The sequence below is a fragment of the Podarcis raffonei genome, chromosome 2, assembly GCF_027172205.1.
Source record: "Podarcis raffonei isolate rPodRaf1 chromosome 2, rPodRaf1.pri, whole genome shotgun sequence".
Taxonomy (NCBI): Eukaryota; Metazoa; Chordata; class Lepidosauria; order Squamata; family Lacertidae; genus Podarcis; species Podarcis raffonei.
The window spans coordinates 51,170,892-51,189,080 of record NC_070603.1 but is presented as its reverse complement, the minus strand read 5'-3'; the positions used below and the strand labels follow the sequence as shown (position 1 = coordinate 51,189,080).

The 18,189-nt window shown below is 42.1% G+C and overlaps 2 protein-coding genes across 2 annotated transcripts in view; one reads left to right on the top strand and one right to left on the bottom strand.

Moving 5' to 3' along the window:
• Positions 1-220: 220 nt before the first annotated feature.
• On the bottom strand, positions 221-5,415 carry LOC128407770 (toll-like receptor 13). The gene has a single exon (XM_053376566.1). It carries the CDS (start codon positions 5,003-5,005, stop codon positions 2,138-2,140), a length of 2,868 nt encoding a protein of 955 aa, XP_053232541.1. The 5' UTR covers positions 5,006-5,415; the 3' UTR covers positions 221-2,137.
• Positions 5,416-5,797: 382 nt separating this feature from the next.
• Positions 5,798-18,189, top strand: part of ARHGEF37 (Rho guanine nucleotide exchange factor 37) — a 44,438-nt gene continuing 32,046 nt past the window's right edge. Inside the window, exon 1 of the mRNA XM_053376568.1 lies at positions 5,798-5,893. The gene's annotated coding sequence lies outside the window, so the exon portion shown is untranslated. The remainder of the gene's footprint in view (positions 5,894-18,189) is intronic.

Here is an 18,189-nt window from a genome sequence, read left to right as displayed (position 1 = left end):
TTTCATGAGGACATAAAAATAATAATCTCATACCGTTGTGGAAATGTGACAACTGGCTTTAAAATGAGAAACAGAGAGAATCCAAAACTGTGTTTGAATGTCCTGCCCTCTGGTGATTTCTAGGATTCCCCCATGCCTGTCAGATGTTGTGCCAGAGATTCCCATTATGGTGTGCCCCAGCCCACAGTTTGGGAGTCACGTCTTAAAGAAAACAGACAAAGAGGCTTGAAACTTTAAAAATGCAGCTCAATATAAACAAAAAGCATTACACAGAAATGAAACTGGTAAAAGTTAATATGAAACAGCAAAATCGTTAAGCAGCATCAGTTGTTATTACCTGCCCTTCCCCCAGCAGGTCCCAGGGTGAGTTACAACAATTTAAAATTCAATATTAAAAAGAGTTGAAACAAATTACAGCCACAGGAATAGGGTGGGAGCTGAAAACACATATCTCAAGTGTCAGAGGCCAAGGTAAAGCAGTGCATCTTCAGCATAGTTTCCAAACTATATAACGACTGTGCCAGATTCACCTTTGTGGGAAGCAGGGGTGCCAATTTGAACAAACTATTGGGGGGGGGGAAGGTAAGCCCTGCCCCACATACTTAGTCACATGATGGGCCACACCCACACCATTTGAATGGCAATGCCCATCAACTTGGGGGGTGGCCCCCTCAAATATTTTATGGGGGGGCTGAAGGGACCTTGGCCCCTAGGAGTTGGTTCCTATGGTGCGAGGGGAATTCCATAGACCAGGAGCTGTGCAATCAGCTTGAATTTATCCCCAAAGCAGCTTGGAATAAGTGCTTTGTAGTGCATATGGTTCAACTAGACCTACTTTCTGCCTCCAGAAACTACAGATTATATGCAATATATCTACCCCAAATATGCAGAAAGTAGCATGAGATTTTCACCCCTCTCTCATCCCTGCTGATTAGGAATTATTGTTAGATCCAAACAGGTAGCTTTTATGACTCTTAGACAAAGTTTCTTTTTCCAATCAATATTGCCACACCCCTTGTTTTGGAAGATCCCAGAGCATAGGTTTGGTCGCCTAACCATTTGCCCTTGTGATGTTTTACCTTTCTACCCCTGCTTGGATCTTCTGTATCACATTTACACCTGGGTGTTCCTTTTTCAGGATTGCTTCTACTCTAGAGCGCTTCATGGTGGATCCCATGCAATTAAAGCAGGCGGCACTATAGCCATAGCTGGGGGGAAATGGCACTTATCAGAGATGACAAGAGGAGGGAAGGAGAACATGGTGGTATGCTTGAGAATTAATTGCACGGCACATTCATCTCTCAACAGAAGAGAACAACAAGAACAACAGCAGACTTTGGTAAATAAAGGTGTGTGCAGCCAAATATTTTTGAAGATATAACTTTAGTAAAAGGTTTATTAAAAACCTGAAGTATATGCCCTCCTGTATATCATAATTCCATACAGGAACAGAAAGGATTTTGTTAATTTTATTTTGGCATTGTCATGCTGGCTGGCAATGTGATTCTTTTGTAACTCTAGTTCCCATTTTATTCTACTTTCAATCTTTTGTGAGTATCTGTGGGTGGGTCTCCTTTTAGAACAAAATATGGTCTAGGAACATATGGTACGATGGCAGTTTAGGAGTGTCATTGTTTAGATATTATTTACCCACCACCTACAGTCGCCAGACGATTGCTACACATGTCCTTTCCTCGCCTGCCCACCCAGAGAGGTGGAGGTTTACTCAGAAGTAAGTCCCACTGTGTTCATGGGGATTATACTCAGATGTACAGGATTGCAGCCTGTAATCCTATGCAAACTACATGGGAGTAAGACCATTGAACATAGTGGCAATTGCTTCTAAGTAAGTATGCATAGGATCAGATTGCAAGTTTGGATTTGCAGGAATCTCGTATCCTGCTCAAACCATGTCCCCACCACCACTGAATGCCACACTCTCCAGCTATATTTTTTCCACATCTATTATTCCATGAAAGAAAAAGTTTCATCGCAACTGGCCTTGTGAAACATACCTGATGGGGACAGAATGGTGGCTGTCAGTGCCAGTGGCTATTGTTGTTATTTGTTTGTAATGCCACTATATAAATGAGGTATAATATACATACAAGGCATTTCCCCCCACAGACTACTTCCTTTATGGAACTTCATCCGAAGCAAATCTAGGCAAAATGGGGTGTTCCTCTTCTTTTCCTTCACCTGTCTTCATAGCCATATCGAGCTTTTGCCAAAACAATGCAATATCCTTCTCATCCTTGGGCCATTTGAGATATGTCTTCTTCCTAATAAGTTTTCTCATTCTATGGTAGGGTGATAAGTACTCACTGGGAATGTCCTCCAGAAAAATGAGAATCAGGACATCCTTGTGCTCATCAAAAAGGCGAAAGCTGGCCACCTGGATCTCCTTGGAGCACCACTCACTTTCCAGGTAGTGGCGACTTATGATACAAATGGTTTTCCTGCTCATGTAGATGTTGTTTACAATATTTTCCAGGATGGACCGTCCTGGCTCAAAGTCTCGGTGATGAAGACAGAGCTTCCAATGATATTGGTTTTCTAGCACTGGCAGGAGGTCATTTATCACCCACTCTTCATTGTGTGTGTTGTAAGAAAGGAAAGCGTCGTAAGCATAACCCACGGCTCGCTCCTTCCTTTTTTCCCTCTTGTCAATGAAGTATGCAAGTAGTAGGTGGTAACTGTAGATCATGTGCAACCTCCACTGATAAATGAAGCAGATGAGCATCAGTAAAATTGCTGCAGATGTGTTTGTGATATACAGGATAAACCCATAGTCAATTATGCAAGAAGACGTCTCAAAGGTCCACAATTTCTGCCCCTTTTGTGTTGAAGGGGAAGCACAGATGTACTGGTAGAAATGGAGCACCTGAGTTTTAGGATCCTTTAGTGACCAGTTGAGGAACATTTCATTACTACAGGAGCAGGCAAACGTATTTTCCCTGAGATCTAGAAAACGAAGGGCAGGCAAAGCTCTTATTTGTTCTTTTGTGATAACGTCTATTTGGTTTTCAGCTCCTCTGAAAAGAGTTAACTTGGAAAGGTTGCCATGGGAAACAAAGCTGAGTGAATTTAGTCCGTTTTTATTGAGGTGCAGTTCCCTCAGGTTTGGTACAGGCCAGAAGAGCATATTGCTGACATTGTTAAGAGAATTATCACTCAAATCAAGCTCTTCAAGCGTAGGGGTATATTTAAAAGTCTTGGGATCCAAAAAAGATATTGCCAAGTTGCCTGCGTGGATTTGCACAATGGACTCCAGTCCTTGTAAGAAGTTAACTGGAAAGTTTTCAAGTCCGTTATGACGTTGGCTGTTTATATTAAATTTGTTTAAGGACTTCAACAGTTTAAAGGGAGGATTGACAAGCATTTTGGAGGACTTGTAACTGATATAATTGTTGAAAAGGTCTAGGTCTACTAAAGAGCTTAAACCTTGAAATAGCCCTTCCTGGAAAGTGTCTTTGGTGATCTTGTTGCTACCAAGAACAAGGCTGTGCAGGTTACTCAAACCTTCAAAGGCTCCAGGTTCTATAGCAGCAATCTGATTGTCTGCCAGGTTAAGAACCAGCAGAGAAGTAAGATTCTTAAAAACATCTTTTTTTATCGAATCCAGTTTATTTTGCCTTAGTATCAGGGTTTCCAGATTCTTTAAGCTTTCTGGGAAAGGTTCGTTGATTTCTGTTAAAAGATTTATTTCAAGATTCAGTTCTTGCAAGCTGTGTAGGTCACCAAAGATATTTGAATGGACATGAGAGATACAGTTTCCAGTGGCATAGAGACTCTTCAAATTATTTAGATGGGCAAAGTCATCTGGAAGAATTCTATAGATCTTGTTAAAACTAAGATCCAGGCATTCTAATGATGCCATGTTAGAGGTAGCATTTGGCACCATAGTGAACTTGTTGTTTGCCAAAGAAAGAAGTTTCAAAGAATGCAAGGACTGAAACAGTGTCATTGGCAGCACTTTCAGCTTGTTAAATGCCATATTCAGATACCTTAGATGTGTGCAGTTTTCAAAGGCTCCTTCATTAACACTTGTGAACGAATTGTGCTGTAAGTTAAGAGTCTCAACATTTCCATGCCTTAGACATACCTGCTCTATAAGTCCATCTGTTTCAGTCAGGTGTAACTGGTTTAGGTGGATAGCCTCTAGCCAGGTGCAATTGATCATTTGGAGCACCTCTGAGATAGCTGGTGGTTTCATAGCTATACCTCCTAAAAATAATGTCTTTAAGCCTTTTAAGAAGCAAGGGTCTTGTATCAACCATATAATGGAGATATTAGGGATAGAGAAGGATAAATCAAGTGAAGAAAGGCTTTGTAAAACTGAAGTTGTAACATCAATGAGAGAAATGGGGTTATGAGATGCATCCAGTTCACGAAGCTGCTCAGGTACACTAATGATCTGTTTGGTTGAGAAATTCTGCAGATCATTGTCTTTGATGTGCAGTTCCTCCAAGGATGCCACTTTAAACACAGCATGCATAGCATTCATGGTATACAATCTGTTTGAAGATAAATCAATTACCTTTAATTTCTCCAAATGGGCAAAGGCATAAGGTTCAATCTTGAGTATTTGATTGCTGCCAAGCATCAAGACCGTGAGATTTGTAAGCCCATCAAACATGGAGCTGGAGAGAAGAGTCAGCCGGTTTGCAGTGAGGTTCAAGAACTCCAGGTACCTTGTGTGTATGAAAGCACCTCCTTCGATGTGTTCTATTTTGTTCTGAGAAATGTTCAGAACTTGAAGGTGACCCAAGTTTCTGAAGTCAGTCCTCCACAGACTTCTGATTTTATTCTCAGACAAGTCCAAAGCATCAACTTTGCCAGGTAGGTGGGTTGGGACATTTTTCAAGCTCCTGTTGTAGCACAGAACTTTTGTTCTGTTCCCCAAGACTTCATGCACCTCACATTTCTCAAATGAGTAAGGTGTCACCCTTTGGTCTTGGCTGAAGAAAAGGAGCAGTGTTGATACAAGCCTCAGAGAAAACATCCTCCTTGTTGTGTAACTGCTCCCAGTGAGTTTGAGAGCAAAATGGGTAAATTGACACTGTGAAATATGTGCATTGCTGCATCGGAAATTCAGCTACTTACAAAATGAGAAGAAATGTTTCAAATGCGGAACATGAAAGTGCTGGCTCACTGGAGATGTGTACAGGAAGAAAACGGAACTGGTATGGCCATCTAGTTTCCAAGCCTTACTATAATTCAATCGAAGCATGTACAACTGAATCATAGAATCATAGAGTTGGATGGGACAATGAGGATCATCTAGTCCAACCCCCTGCAGTGCAGGAATCTTTTGCCCAATGTGGGGTTCAAACCCACAACCCTGAGATTAAGAGTCTCATGCTCTAACAATTATTGTTGTTTCCTTGTTTGCCAGAGCAATTTGTTTTACACGTTTCTTAGTTGCTTGATGCTGTCATATGTTGATGTGTGGTGCGATCCTATGCATGCCTTCTCAAATTCAAGTTCTTGAGTTCAGTGGGGCTTACCTCCAAGCAAGTGTGTATAGCATTCTAACCCAAGCGAAACATTTGGTTTAAGGTGCACCTTCCCAGCAAGAGCCAATAATTTGTATGTACGGCAGGGACACAGCCTCTTAGGACACACGTAAACATCTTTGAGTTGCATCAGCACAGGTGAGGGAATGTTTCCAGCAGAGCTTGTACTCAAACAGGCTCAGCAAGATTTTCTCTCTCTCCTTCATAATGCGTTCTTTGCAAGCCTTCCATTCCAGACTTTTCAGCCAATCAGGAAAAACAGATCAGATACCGCAAACTGAGAGCGACTCCCAGAGACTGGCGTCTTAGCAAATGTGGAGCAAAACATGGATGGTTAAACAGTGGAGATAACAGAAAAGAAGAGCACAACTAAGGTAAGCATCTGCCTGTATATGTGTTTTCAAAGCTTTGGCTGTAAATAAAATGCTCGAAAGGTGCTTCCAGACTGATGCTTTTTTGGGGTGGGATTCAGTCCATAGCTGTCAACCTTCCCTTTTTTTGCGGGAAATTCCCTTATTCCAGTGCCGTTTCCTGCTGCTTCCCGCTGCTATCCCGGATTGTTAGATATCCTGTAGACTGTCTCCGGGACAGGTGAGGCTGCTGATCCCTTATTTTCGAGACTGCTGATCCCTTATTTTCAAATCTGAAAGTTGACAGCTATGATTCAGTCACATACCAGCAAACTGAGGCTGTGTAGTAAAGTTTGACTGGGAGCTTTTGCACAACAAACCTGTTTCCCCCTAAAGATGGGAGTTTTTGCAATAAGGAAAGTGATGGGAAGATGCACTCAAAAGTGTGGGATGGCGTCATCTAACTTCCCTGCAAACCAATCAGAATGAATGCTCAATAAGCAGGTTATCTGGAACTGACCCAAATTTGTGACACATAGTGATGGAAATATTGACAGCTGCACAAATTAGAGGTAGGGGGTGAAATAATGTTTGCCAGGATCCAAGTTGAAGACAGGGATGTTCTATTAGTTCATTGCATTTCTTAAAACTTATATAATCATTGAAGTTTGCCCCAACCACATTTTACCTTTTGCGGAATAGTCCTCTACGGTTGATTCAACACCAGTGGTGTATCATCCAGACATAAGGCCATGTTGTGTATTCTGCAAAATGTTCTTGACACCATTATTGGTGGGTTTGTTCTGCTTCAGTTTGGTCTGTGATACTTTTGTGATGCTATCACACGATTGCTGTGTGAAGCAGCTATTGTACAACAAAACTGGGACGAAAATAAGCCAAAACGTTTGTAGTACAGGACTTCAGCAGGAAGTTATGGGATATGTACTGACTGGAAATGAAGCAGTGTGACTTCCCTAAAACATTTGCACGTGCAAGTAGTATGGAAAACAGGATCGCCTCATGAATGCACATTAAAAAGTACTCGGGCCCATAACAGTTGAGGCAAGGGAGGCAGTCTTGCTGTGGTGGAAGAATGTATGCTTCAAGCAAAGGATGAGTAGATGCTTCCCGCCCCCGTCCCCCTGGAATCGGGAGTGTGGAGCTGCCAGAAGACTTCCCACTCGCACATCCTGAATCAAGACCAAAGAAGAGGGGTGTCTCCAGACTATCAAACTTTTGCAGGAGGGATTCAAGTGCATACTGGAACTAGGTTTGCACATTTAAAGTGCTCTGTCTCCCTAACGCAACAAATCCACTTTTCAAAAGAGCTAGGGGAAAGTGGAGAGGAAATACATTGAAAAGTGTGTGATGAACTAATGGCAGATAAGACATGTAAACACCCCACGGCACATGTGAATGAGGACAAATGCAGAATGGATGTTCATTGTCATATTACCACACTTTAAGCAAATTGGAACGGATGCTCAATAAAGGCTGGATATGATCTAACCACCACTCCATGTAAGCTTAGTGCAAGTAAATCAGGATGAAGCTCAGTAAATAGGTTGGCTGGTGGTGGCATTAAAGCAAAATGCTGCTGAAGGAGGGAGCCTAGCCTTCATTTTTAATAGGCTACATGAGCATTCACCGTCTTAGGCAGCATGGTGAAGAGCGCATTTAGTCTCCAAAGACTAAAGATGTTCAACCATCACTTGGGGTGGGGGGAAACCTTTCAACATTAATGAGCACAGCTGGGTAGTTATGCCACCTATTTCTGCCGATGTCACTACAAAATAAATAGGCAATGAACTGGCCCAGCCACATACCATGCAGCAGTCACTATCCAAACACATCAGCTGGGGAGGGGACAAGACATTGCCAGTAACAAGATGTTGCCAGTTGAACAATGGGGAAATGTGATATATTTCCAAGAGAAGCATTACTTTCGGGGGCTATCTAATTTTAATGTATAAAATAATTACCCAAATCTTTGCAGCAAATGAGAGAGAATGCTTCATGTGCAGGGTAAGCATTAAATTGGCACTGGCCTAGGGAATGGTCTGACGGCACGGGATGCCATTCTTCTACCACTGAAACTAAGCTTCAGTGGCAGGCAGGGATGAAACATGACCACACATTTCACAGCAGGGATGATGGTGAAGTTTCCAAGAGTGCTATTTGCTGATTTCTTGCATATCAAATTACCAACATAGGAAGCTGCCTCCTATCAAGACAGACCATTGGTACATCAGTCACAGTAATTTCTAAACTAGCTGGTGGAGACTGTCTGCGGTTTCAGGCAGGGTTTTCCCCAGCCCTATCTTGGGACACCAGGGTTTGAACCCAGGACCTTTGTTTGTTTGTTTGTTTGTTTGTTTGTTTTACAAAGTTGTTATTGTAATTCACCAGATCTTAACCTATTACAGTACAGTGGTACCTCGGGTTAAGAACTTAATTCGTTCTGGAGGTCCGTTCTTAAACTGAAACTGTTCTTAACCTGAAGCACCACTTTAGGTAATGCGGCCTCCTGCTGCTGCCGCCGCACAATTTCTGTTCTCATCCTGAAGCAAAGTTCTTAACCCGAGGTACTATTTCTGGGTTAGCAGAGTCTGTAACCTGGAGCGTCTGTAACCCGAGGCACCACTGTATTTGTAAGAATGGATTCCAAATATCATTGAATTTGTCCATGGCAAGTCTGTGTTTATATGCAAGTTGTTTGTATGTTGTGAGTTTTATAGGTCTTCCATTCAATCGTAGAAGGGAGCCGCATTTTTATTTTTCCAATTCACCAGTATTGGTCTTTTTGCTGTGGTAAGGGCATGAAGAGTCCACTTGTATTGTCCTTTTGTAAGGTTCCATGTGCTGGGTATATAATTCAAGAGGATACTTTGCTCTGTAAATGTAAGGTTGTTCTGTACAGTTCTGTTATTAGTTTCAGTTACCTTCTGCCAAAAATCTTTCAATATAGGACAATGAAAAAACATATGTTTTAGAGAAGCATTATCCCTATTACATCTCCAGCAGTTAGATACCTTAGGTAAAGGTACCCCTGCCCGTACGGGCCAGTCGTGTCTGACTCTGGGGTTGTGCGCCCATCTTGCTTAAGAGGCCGGGTGCCAGCGCTGTGCGAAGACACTTCTGGGTCACGTGGCCAGCGTGACAAGCTGCATCTGGCGAGCCAGCGCAGCACACAGAAACGCCGTTTACCTTCCCGCTAGTAAGTGGTCCCTATTTATCTACTTGCACCCAGGGGTGCTTTCGAACTGCTAGGTTGGCAGGCGCTGGGACCGAGCAACGGGAGCGCACCCCACCGCGGGGATTCGAACCGCCGATCGGCAAGTCCTAGGCGCTGAGGTTTTACCCACAGCGCCACCCGCATCCCTTAGATACCTTAGATAGCCCTTATTTAAACAACCGTAATGGGGTCCAGTATATTCTAAATATTATTTTTTGTTGTATGAGCCTCAATTTAAGGTCCAAAGACACCCTTGTTATATCAGTTAAAACAGTTTCCCACTGTGTGGTGGAAACTGAGATCTCTAGTTCTTTATTCCAATCCTTTTTTGTGGAATATAAGATTTTCTCAGAAAGAAACTCACCAGACAAGCTGACCAGAGGAGGAGGAGCTTTCATGAGTGTGCATGGCTAAGTATTACACTGCTGCTTTTGTTTTGAAAAATTCCAAAACCCCTTTTATTATGACCATCCAAAAGCAGTGAGCAAGCTTTTGAATACGACATACTGGTAAGTTTTTGAGTTGGATGTAAATGGTGTAGGGAGGATAGAGCGGTGAGGGAAAGGTTGCCTTGGTATTGAAGCCATACTGTCTGCCTTGGTCAAAAGTTCATTTTTATTGTATTGTCTTAGAAGAGGCATGACTATGGAGGTTGTCAGGAAGGATGCCTGCACTTTAGGATTTTCTCACAGTGATAGTGCATAAAGGGGAGATCACTTGGGAACCATACTGCTCCTACTGTGAGCACTCTGGAGTCAGAACAGAGTATAAATCTAATACTTTTTTATTTTTTAGTGGTAAAGCTATTACAAGTAGAGGAGGAATGTTAGATGCCAGATATGTGGAAATGTTTGTCCTGACCAAGGGAATTAATGTTGTTAGAAAGTTAGTACTTCTTTAAAGAAGTACCAACTTTTGCATAAAGAAACATGGAGTTGGAACACTAATCAGGGGCAGGACTTGGGATAAGGCATGGGCTGCACAAGCAATTTGCTGAGCTTCAGCTACCGGTATATACAGTACCATGCAATTGTTTGCTGATGCAGAGTGCAAACATACCTCAACTATTGCGCAAAATGTAAGGAGTGCTGTTGTGGAGATCAAAGTACAAGGGTGAACGTATGTCAGTTTGGAGATGGCAGCAGATATCATTGAATGATCTATGTACGGTGCTACATTTCCTTATTTACTTGCAAACAAGTGTCCTGCAAATAAGCCAAGCGGGTTGGATTTGTTCCTTTCTTTACAGTAAATTTGCTTTACCCAACACATCCAAAGTACTTATACACCAATCTGTGTCTCACATATAGAATAGTGTGTGTCATTCTTTTGAAGATCTCCATAAAAGTATTGAAATAGTTCACATCCTGTGGTATCTTGATTCTACCCTACCAGAAAGCACCAACAATCTTCTAGATAATCTGAGTATTTATATCCTATAATCTTTCTTGGATAGCTGAGAAAATTGTTCTCTGCTTTCCTGATGTCGTTATATATGTTGAGTAATGTGAATGATATTGTGCCATTTGCAATTAAGCATCATTCTTTCTAGCAGTGGCTGGAAGCAAGTGATTCAACAGGCGTGGTTGTTGGGTAGTGAGTGGGTAGCATAGAAACCCCATTATGCTTTTTTCCTTTGTGCATTCACCACAGAAAGCCGTGGAAAGTGTAGAAAGGAAGAAAGTGTATTTGGGGTACAAATCAACACACTAGTGGGACAGGAAGTGGGATGGCATGGTGGGGTCTGTGTAAAGCCCCAGATCAAAAAGTAAGGCATTTTATTAAATAGACAGGAATCATGTTCACACATTTTAGCTGACAATATCCAACTTTGTACTTAGCATTATTATCCTGGCTTTTAAATATAAAAAGATCATCATGTGCAACAAGGAAATGTTGCATTGGTGGAATACTGCAGTGTTGAAATCTGTTCATTATGTTTATATGATACTGCACTTTGGCTTAGTGGTTAAATCATGTTGCTACACCTAGAGTTAATTGATGGAATATTTGAGTCATCATTTTCCACATGCCCAGCTCTAGCTGTTTTACAGTTTAGAGTGTTTTCATGAACGAAAAGGAGCAGCGGAATTGTTATTTTGGATGTGCAAAGGATATCTGTTATTACTACCATTCTAAGCTGTCAAAGAATGCAAACTCTCAAGTTTTGCAGAAGGAATTTATTGATCTTTTCTTTTTTGCAAAACTTTATGAAGTTGAGAGAAAGTGGGGGAAAGCTCATTCTCAATAGAATATTATTTCTTCTGTCAAAATATAACCTGTCTGGATGACCACACACAGACACAGAGAGAGAAATCTACCAATATACTTCAGGGCCTCATTTTTTCCATTTACTACTACTACTGCTATTGCTACTACTACTAAAGTTTTCAGCAGGTGAGCCTCCCTAGGGAGGGCATTCCGTACACAGGGTACCACAACTGAAAAAGCCCCATCTGTGGTCAACGCACACCTAAATTCAAATGGTGAGGGGATCCAGAGGAGAGCCCTCAGATGAGTTAAGCCCTCTTCATGAGGAGACCCTCCCCTGAAGAGGACATCAGTGAGGGCAGAACCCCAAAGAGACCAGAGGCGCAGCAGGACTTTGTTTAGGTTGCTCAGCCTCCCCACCTAACAGCTGGCATGCACGGTAGCACAGCAACAGCAGCCATTTTCCCACTTGTCCTCCAGCGTCCAGCTGGCCCTGAGCTTTAATTCTGGTTGTGAATGTTTATAAATACAGTGTTTTGGGCATGGATTGAAGAGAAAGTAGCAGAGAGGGTGTTTAGAGGTTGCTCCTCACTTGATGCAATTTCACTTATGTGTGTGGGGCCCCAGAACTTAATGCCTGTATATCCAATTCTCCATTTCATGCAGAATGAAGGATACTTTTAAAAGCAATGTCCTCTATCCAACCAGGTCTGGATTGGAACCAGGGCTCTGAAGATGAAAACCTCTACATCTTTTTACCACTGTATCTTAACTGTCCAGTCTAGGCATCTTTTAGAGCTTTGTCTATGGCTTAAAATGATTTCATAATATGAAAGCATGAATTAAAAGAAGGAACCCGTTTAACAATAGAAGCACCTGCATCCTTTGCAATGCACAGTTTGCAGTAAGAAGGGGAAGAAAAATAGCTAAGTAATACTTTCATTGTTTAGCATCTTTTAAAAGACGTGATTAAGAGGACGCTGAGAGCTCAGCGGAAGTTGCTAAAGAATAGAATTCTTGCTTTAAATAATGAGAGAGAAGCAAAACTTTCAAATGAAAAGGGAAGTGGGGAAAAGATTTATGCTTCCAGGTATTAATCATCAAGCTCTGCCTATAATTCCCAGGCTTTTTGCTCGTTATTAAACTCAGACTGGTTCTAATTTAACTGGACGGGCTATCTTCCTGCCTAATAATGCAAGGCTCCGTGGACCTTTCCAGGTGATCATCATTTTGCAGTGCAATGAATGTGCACTTGTTACAGCGCATATAAAAATGTCTTTCCCCCAACTAGCACCTGAGTTGTGGGGGAAATCAGGGTTTTCCAGCACTGAAACCGCTTTGCTTAAGAAACAGCATTTTTCACCCCAGCAAGTGCATCTACTGTGACAAATGTTACACTGATGTTGAAGACTGCTTGTGCGTGGTGTTTATACCATCACAGACAGTAAGCAGTAAAATGCCCCTCATCTATGCCTGTCCCATCTTGTTTTCTTTTTCTTTAAAAAAAGGAATTCGAAAAAAAACTTTAAATGCCATTTACTATTTCTACTGACAGTACAATCCTATGCCTTATCTTCACATTTGACTCAGGCTCATTTGACTCAGGAGCCAGTCAGAATAAAACACCAAGAACAGATATCTCAGATTTTATATATTAAGAGACATGGAGCAACACCACTCCCTGGACCCACAGATCTGTGAGCATTCCAGTGTATAGGTTGGCTGGAGTGGAGAGACTAGCTGTGGATTTTACATGCAGATCTGCCTACTGGTCTATGGAATAGGCTTGTTTATTCTCATTTGAATGGCACTTCCTCCCTCTCCACCCCACCCTCCCGCTCTGGATCTGGCTTTGTAAAAGAGGTTTTCGCGGAATCGATAAAATGTCCAGGAAAAACCCAGAGTATGACAAATAGGGTGATTTTTTTTAAAAAGAGAAAAGCTGGTCAACAACTTTGCCCGGATTTTCACTTTTGGGAATATGGCAACCCTGACTGTGGGAGGGGAGGGGGTTCAAGCCTCTTTCTATGGAGAGCTCTGGAGCTTGTGGCAGCAAGCATCAGTTGCTGTATTGATACACACTGAGCCATGGGAGGATCTGATAGACAAGGTGCTGTGGGCTCTTCAAGGGAGTATGATCACCATGCATTAAGGTTTAGAGGTAATGTTTCCATGATGTCATCATGCATTCCTGCATGGGTAATTTGGGGGCAGTGTGCAGTGTTGTGATTGGTAGGTAATGGCGCAGTTGCCAGGGATGCTGTGGGAGTGACTCTCAGCGTTGCTGCATTATCTTATGTTCATACAGTATTGACATTGTTTACTATTTTTGGCTGCGTTAGCCAACATGGCGAGAGGCCAGGATTGTTTTCTATGTCCTCCTCCCCCATCCTTCTAGATGTGAGACTGCTTAAGGATAACCTTGGGGAAATTGCAGGGAGTAAAATAAATGGAAGGCACTGGATTGGGAGAGGAAGCTAATGGAAAACATAAGAGACGGTGCTCTGTTCAGGAAGCAACAACCCATTGCAGTTACTGGCAACCTTAAGAGATGGTTTCCTATCACCCTGATTACCTGCATTTAAACTGCTCAATTGAGACCCTTCAAAGGATCAAGAGATGAAGGTTAATAGCAACCATTTCTGCCCCAGGAGAGAACAATTAGGTTTTCAGGGAAGATTTTCCATTCTTTTATAAAGTTCAAATGGGAGGAGAGAGATGTAGGACAGAGGATGCATTAGGACTAGATCGAATTGTGTGGGTGGTGGTGAAATTAGAGGGAAGGTTGCTTAAAATTCTGAAAGATAATGTTCTGCTGAGTGCAAGCCTGATCACCGAAGAGACCTTTATCCTATATTAAATGGGCAGACATCAGAACAGCCAAGCCTATTACAGGCTCCCAGCCCATAAATACACCTCTTGGAACTAAAATGCTGACATTTAATATGTTCTGCTCACCTCAGGTCCCCTATGCTGATATTCATTGACTTCTTACATTTTTTTTCTTTTGCTGTTTATGCTGTGACCCACACAATTAAGGTGGTTAGAGAGGCAGTACCACATGACACAGACTTTCCCCTAGTCTTTCAGTAATTTTTTATCTATGGAATGAGTGATAATTCTTTGCTATAACAGTGATTCTGTGTCTAGAGCCTTTATTGTGCATTAAGTAATATTCATTGAAACAGAACAGTTATGTATATTTCTCAATTAGGGTTCTGTACGCATTCAGAATTCAGAAGCAGGTGTGAAAGCTCATTATGACTAAGTCAATAGATTAACCATTCTGCATCTCAGGCCATATGACGGCTTACTCAGGTGTAAGTCCCACTGAGTGCTGACGTGCTTACTCACAAGTGTGCATAGGGCAGCATTTGAAAGCGGGGAGCCCCCAGATGTTGTCAGCTCCAGCCAGCATGATCAGGAATAATGGGAGTTGCAGTCCAGCCACATCTGGAGAGCCACAGGTTAGTCGCCAAAATTGAAAGCTTTAGCTAAATAGTAGGTGGAGAACATTTGTTGGGGCTGAAGGTTAAAGGCAAACTTTGTTTCTCAAAATATTTTGTTTGTTTGTTTGTTTTTTAAATACCAGTAGTTATTTGATAAATAGAAGGTGACATGCTTAATCAACCAGAAGTTGGTGGACAGCTTTATTTAGAGGTTGATATCAACCACTATCTAAATGAACAAGGAATCATAGGGTATTTCAGCTGCAGCTATGTGCCCTTGTTATCTATCTTATGGGTTTCATAAGCAGATAAAGGTAAAGTGACCCCTGACCATTAGGTCCAGTTGCGGACGACTCTGGGGTTGCGGCGCTCATCTCACTTTATTGACCGAGGGAGCCGGTGTACAGCTTCCAGGTCTTGTGGCCAGCATGACTAAGCCGCTTCTGGAGAACCAGAGCAGCACACAGGAACGCCATTTACCTTCCTGCCGGAGCAGTACCTATTTATCTACTTGCACTGTGTGCTTTCGAACTGCTAGGTTGGCTGGAGCTGGAACTGAACAATGGGAGCTCACTCCATCGTGGGGATTCAAACCACCGACCTTCTGATCATTTCTGCAAATTCCATGGATCAGAAATAAGAAATGATGAATGAAAGGGGTTCTGGACTCAGAATCACTTCTGACAATCAAGTGCTTATGTCCCAAAAAACCAAAAAGCTTTCTCTTGCAAGTAAAGTAGTCTAGCGTTGTAAGCAGTGCAACATAGAAAAAATGGACTTGAATGAAATTGTGACACAAAGTATCACATGAATTGGATCTCTGTTTCAACTCACTTGAACATACACAATATGTATCACCATTCTTACTAGGTGGTATTAAAACCTGTCTGAAAGTGAAGGGAAAATGGAAGTGTTATATCCTGTACCACTTTAATAACTCCACATCTGTGGCAAAAATGACCTGACTATTGGTGTATGTTATAGGCAACTGATTTTTGTCCCTTCTTCCCGCTTACCTTTTGTTTGTTTTTATTCCTGAATCAGAACATGGGCTTGACAACAGATTGAATTTCCAGTCTCATAAAATTTGAGTGCATTGGAAATTGAGTACAGCAAGTGACCAAAGCCCCATGTGATGGCATGGTATTCCATCATTAGGATGATGACACCAAATGAACATTACAGTAGTACCTCAGGTTAAGTACTTAATTCGTTCCGGAGGTCTGTACTTAACCTGAAACTGTTCTTAACTTGAAGCAACACTTTAGCTAATGGGGCCTCCTATTGCTGCCGCGCCACCAGAGCACGATTTCTGTTCTCATCCTGAAGCAAAGTTCTTAACCTGAAGCACTATTTCTGGGTTAGCGGAGTCTGTAACCTGAAGCATATGTAACCTGAAGCATATGTAACCTGAGGTACCACTGTAAATGGAATATCACCTAAGAGATGTTAAGACCCTACTTACCTTGTCTGGGCACAGTGTGCTAATGACCTCGCTGCTGTGATTAGTTACTGCTCTTCTATCACACTTCACATGTACTCATCTCTCTGTGAGGGAGGTCATTTGAAACGATAGCTTTCAGAGCAATCATTTTGCAAGCCAAGCATCTCAAGATCTTGATGTTCTTTCAAATTGTTGGTTATTTTACCATTAGATCATGTGCATCGTAACAGTTTGAACAGCATGATTTACTGGAATAGAAGCAATTTAATGGAGACAAACAGACGGAATTGCTTAGATTCGTCCCTGTAACTTCTTTAAGAAGAGTAGGTCTTAAACCACGTCTTAAACATTTGCTGAGTTGGGTGTGCATGAAATAGTACATGCTCCCCTTGAAGCTTATATGGAAATAGTCTGAAACAAAACCATTGCTTTGTGCATAGAGGCAACCTAGTGCTGCAGGACTAAGGAGATCAGTGAGAGATATTAAGAATGTCAGTGCTAGATAAATTTAAAGAAAAATAATAAGATGATGTGTTAATGCTTTTGGAAAGCTCAAGAGCATTTGAAATAACAGGAACAATCTCAGTAAAACTATAAGGGGAAAATATTCATTTGGTGTTGAGCCTAGTAATGCTGGGTTGGTGAGAAAATGGGACAGAAAGATTGATCACAGAGATGGGCTAGTTGAGGAACACATTAGGGGCAAGGTGACCAGATGGCACAAGCTATGAAATTAAATGGAAGGCCTGAGAATTCGAAGGAGGATCAATAAATAACTCAACAAAGAGGACAACATTGATCTGGCCTCATAATGAGAATGGAGTGTCAAAAGAACGCAAACATGAGTTTTTAGATTGCATTGTGATTAATAAATGGAAAAGGCAAAGACCAAAAAATATGTAGATTCTTGTGACTAAGGAGGCTTGCAAGTAAATTGGAAGGTAGCAAAAGCCGTGAATATGATGACATTATATGGCTGCTCCTAGTGTAACTGCTGGACAGCTGAATAGGATAGATAGCAGTGGGTGGTGATTAAAGAGGCAAAAAGTAACTTCAGCTGACCTGGAGGAAAAAGTGACAGTGATAGATTAGGCCTTCTGAGGAAATGGTGCAAGCTTCGTAAGTTGGAAGGTTTAAAATGAGAGTCTTACCCAGCATATGGCCTGCATAGCCAAGGTCTCTTTCCAGCCCAAGAACATACAGTAAGAAAATAGGACTGTGGGGCAACCTACATTCATATCCTGGCTATCCTAACTTACCTGTACTGACTATCCTGAGGTCTTTTGACCCAACTCTAGAGCCTCCTTCAACTGCTGGGCACTGTCAACCTTTGTATCCCGACCTGCCCTTCTCTTGGTTCTTTTATGTGACAAATAATTCTAGTATCATACCAGAGGTTAAATGACCCAATCACTATATTTTACTATTGCGGGTTCCTATGTTCAGTTAGATTTGTCCACTGAGCATTCATTCAAGGATCTGTTGGCTAAAAACAGGTACACTTGGAATCTAATTACCAGTGTGGGAGGCAATGCCTTGGATGGGGAGGGGATGGCTGTACTATTCCTGCATGGAACATGGGAAGCTGCCTTATATTGAGTCAGACCATTGGCTGAGTAGAGTCTATACAATGACTGGCAGTGGTCCTCCAGAATTTCAGACAGGATGTCTTCCACCTAACCCTATCTGGAGATGCCGGGGATTGAACCTGGGACTTCCTGCATGCAAAGCAGATGCTCTGCTGTGGAGCCACCTACCCCAGCTGATGAGGGTCATGCCTACAAGCATTTTGCAATCCTGTATGGGCTCGTCCACACTTCTGCTTGTCCCATTCCTAGAAAGCATGGATCTGAGCAGTTTTCTGCTTGTTCCATGCTTTCTAGGCATGGGTCTGAGCAGTTTGGCCTTTCCCTCACTGCTTTCCCCTGGAAAACCTACTCTTTTGTGCTGAATCAGAACAAACAGCAATCCGCAGACAACC

What these genes read in the sequence shown, in the direction of transcription:
- LOC128407770 (XM_053376566.1), bottom strand. Translation starts at nt 5,005, where the DNA reads ATGTTTTCTCTGAGGCTTGTATCAACACTGCTCCTTTTCTTCAGCCAA.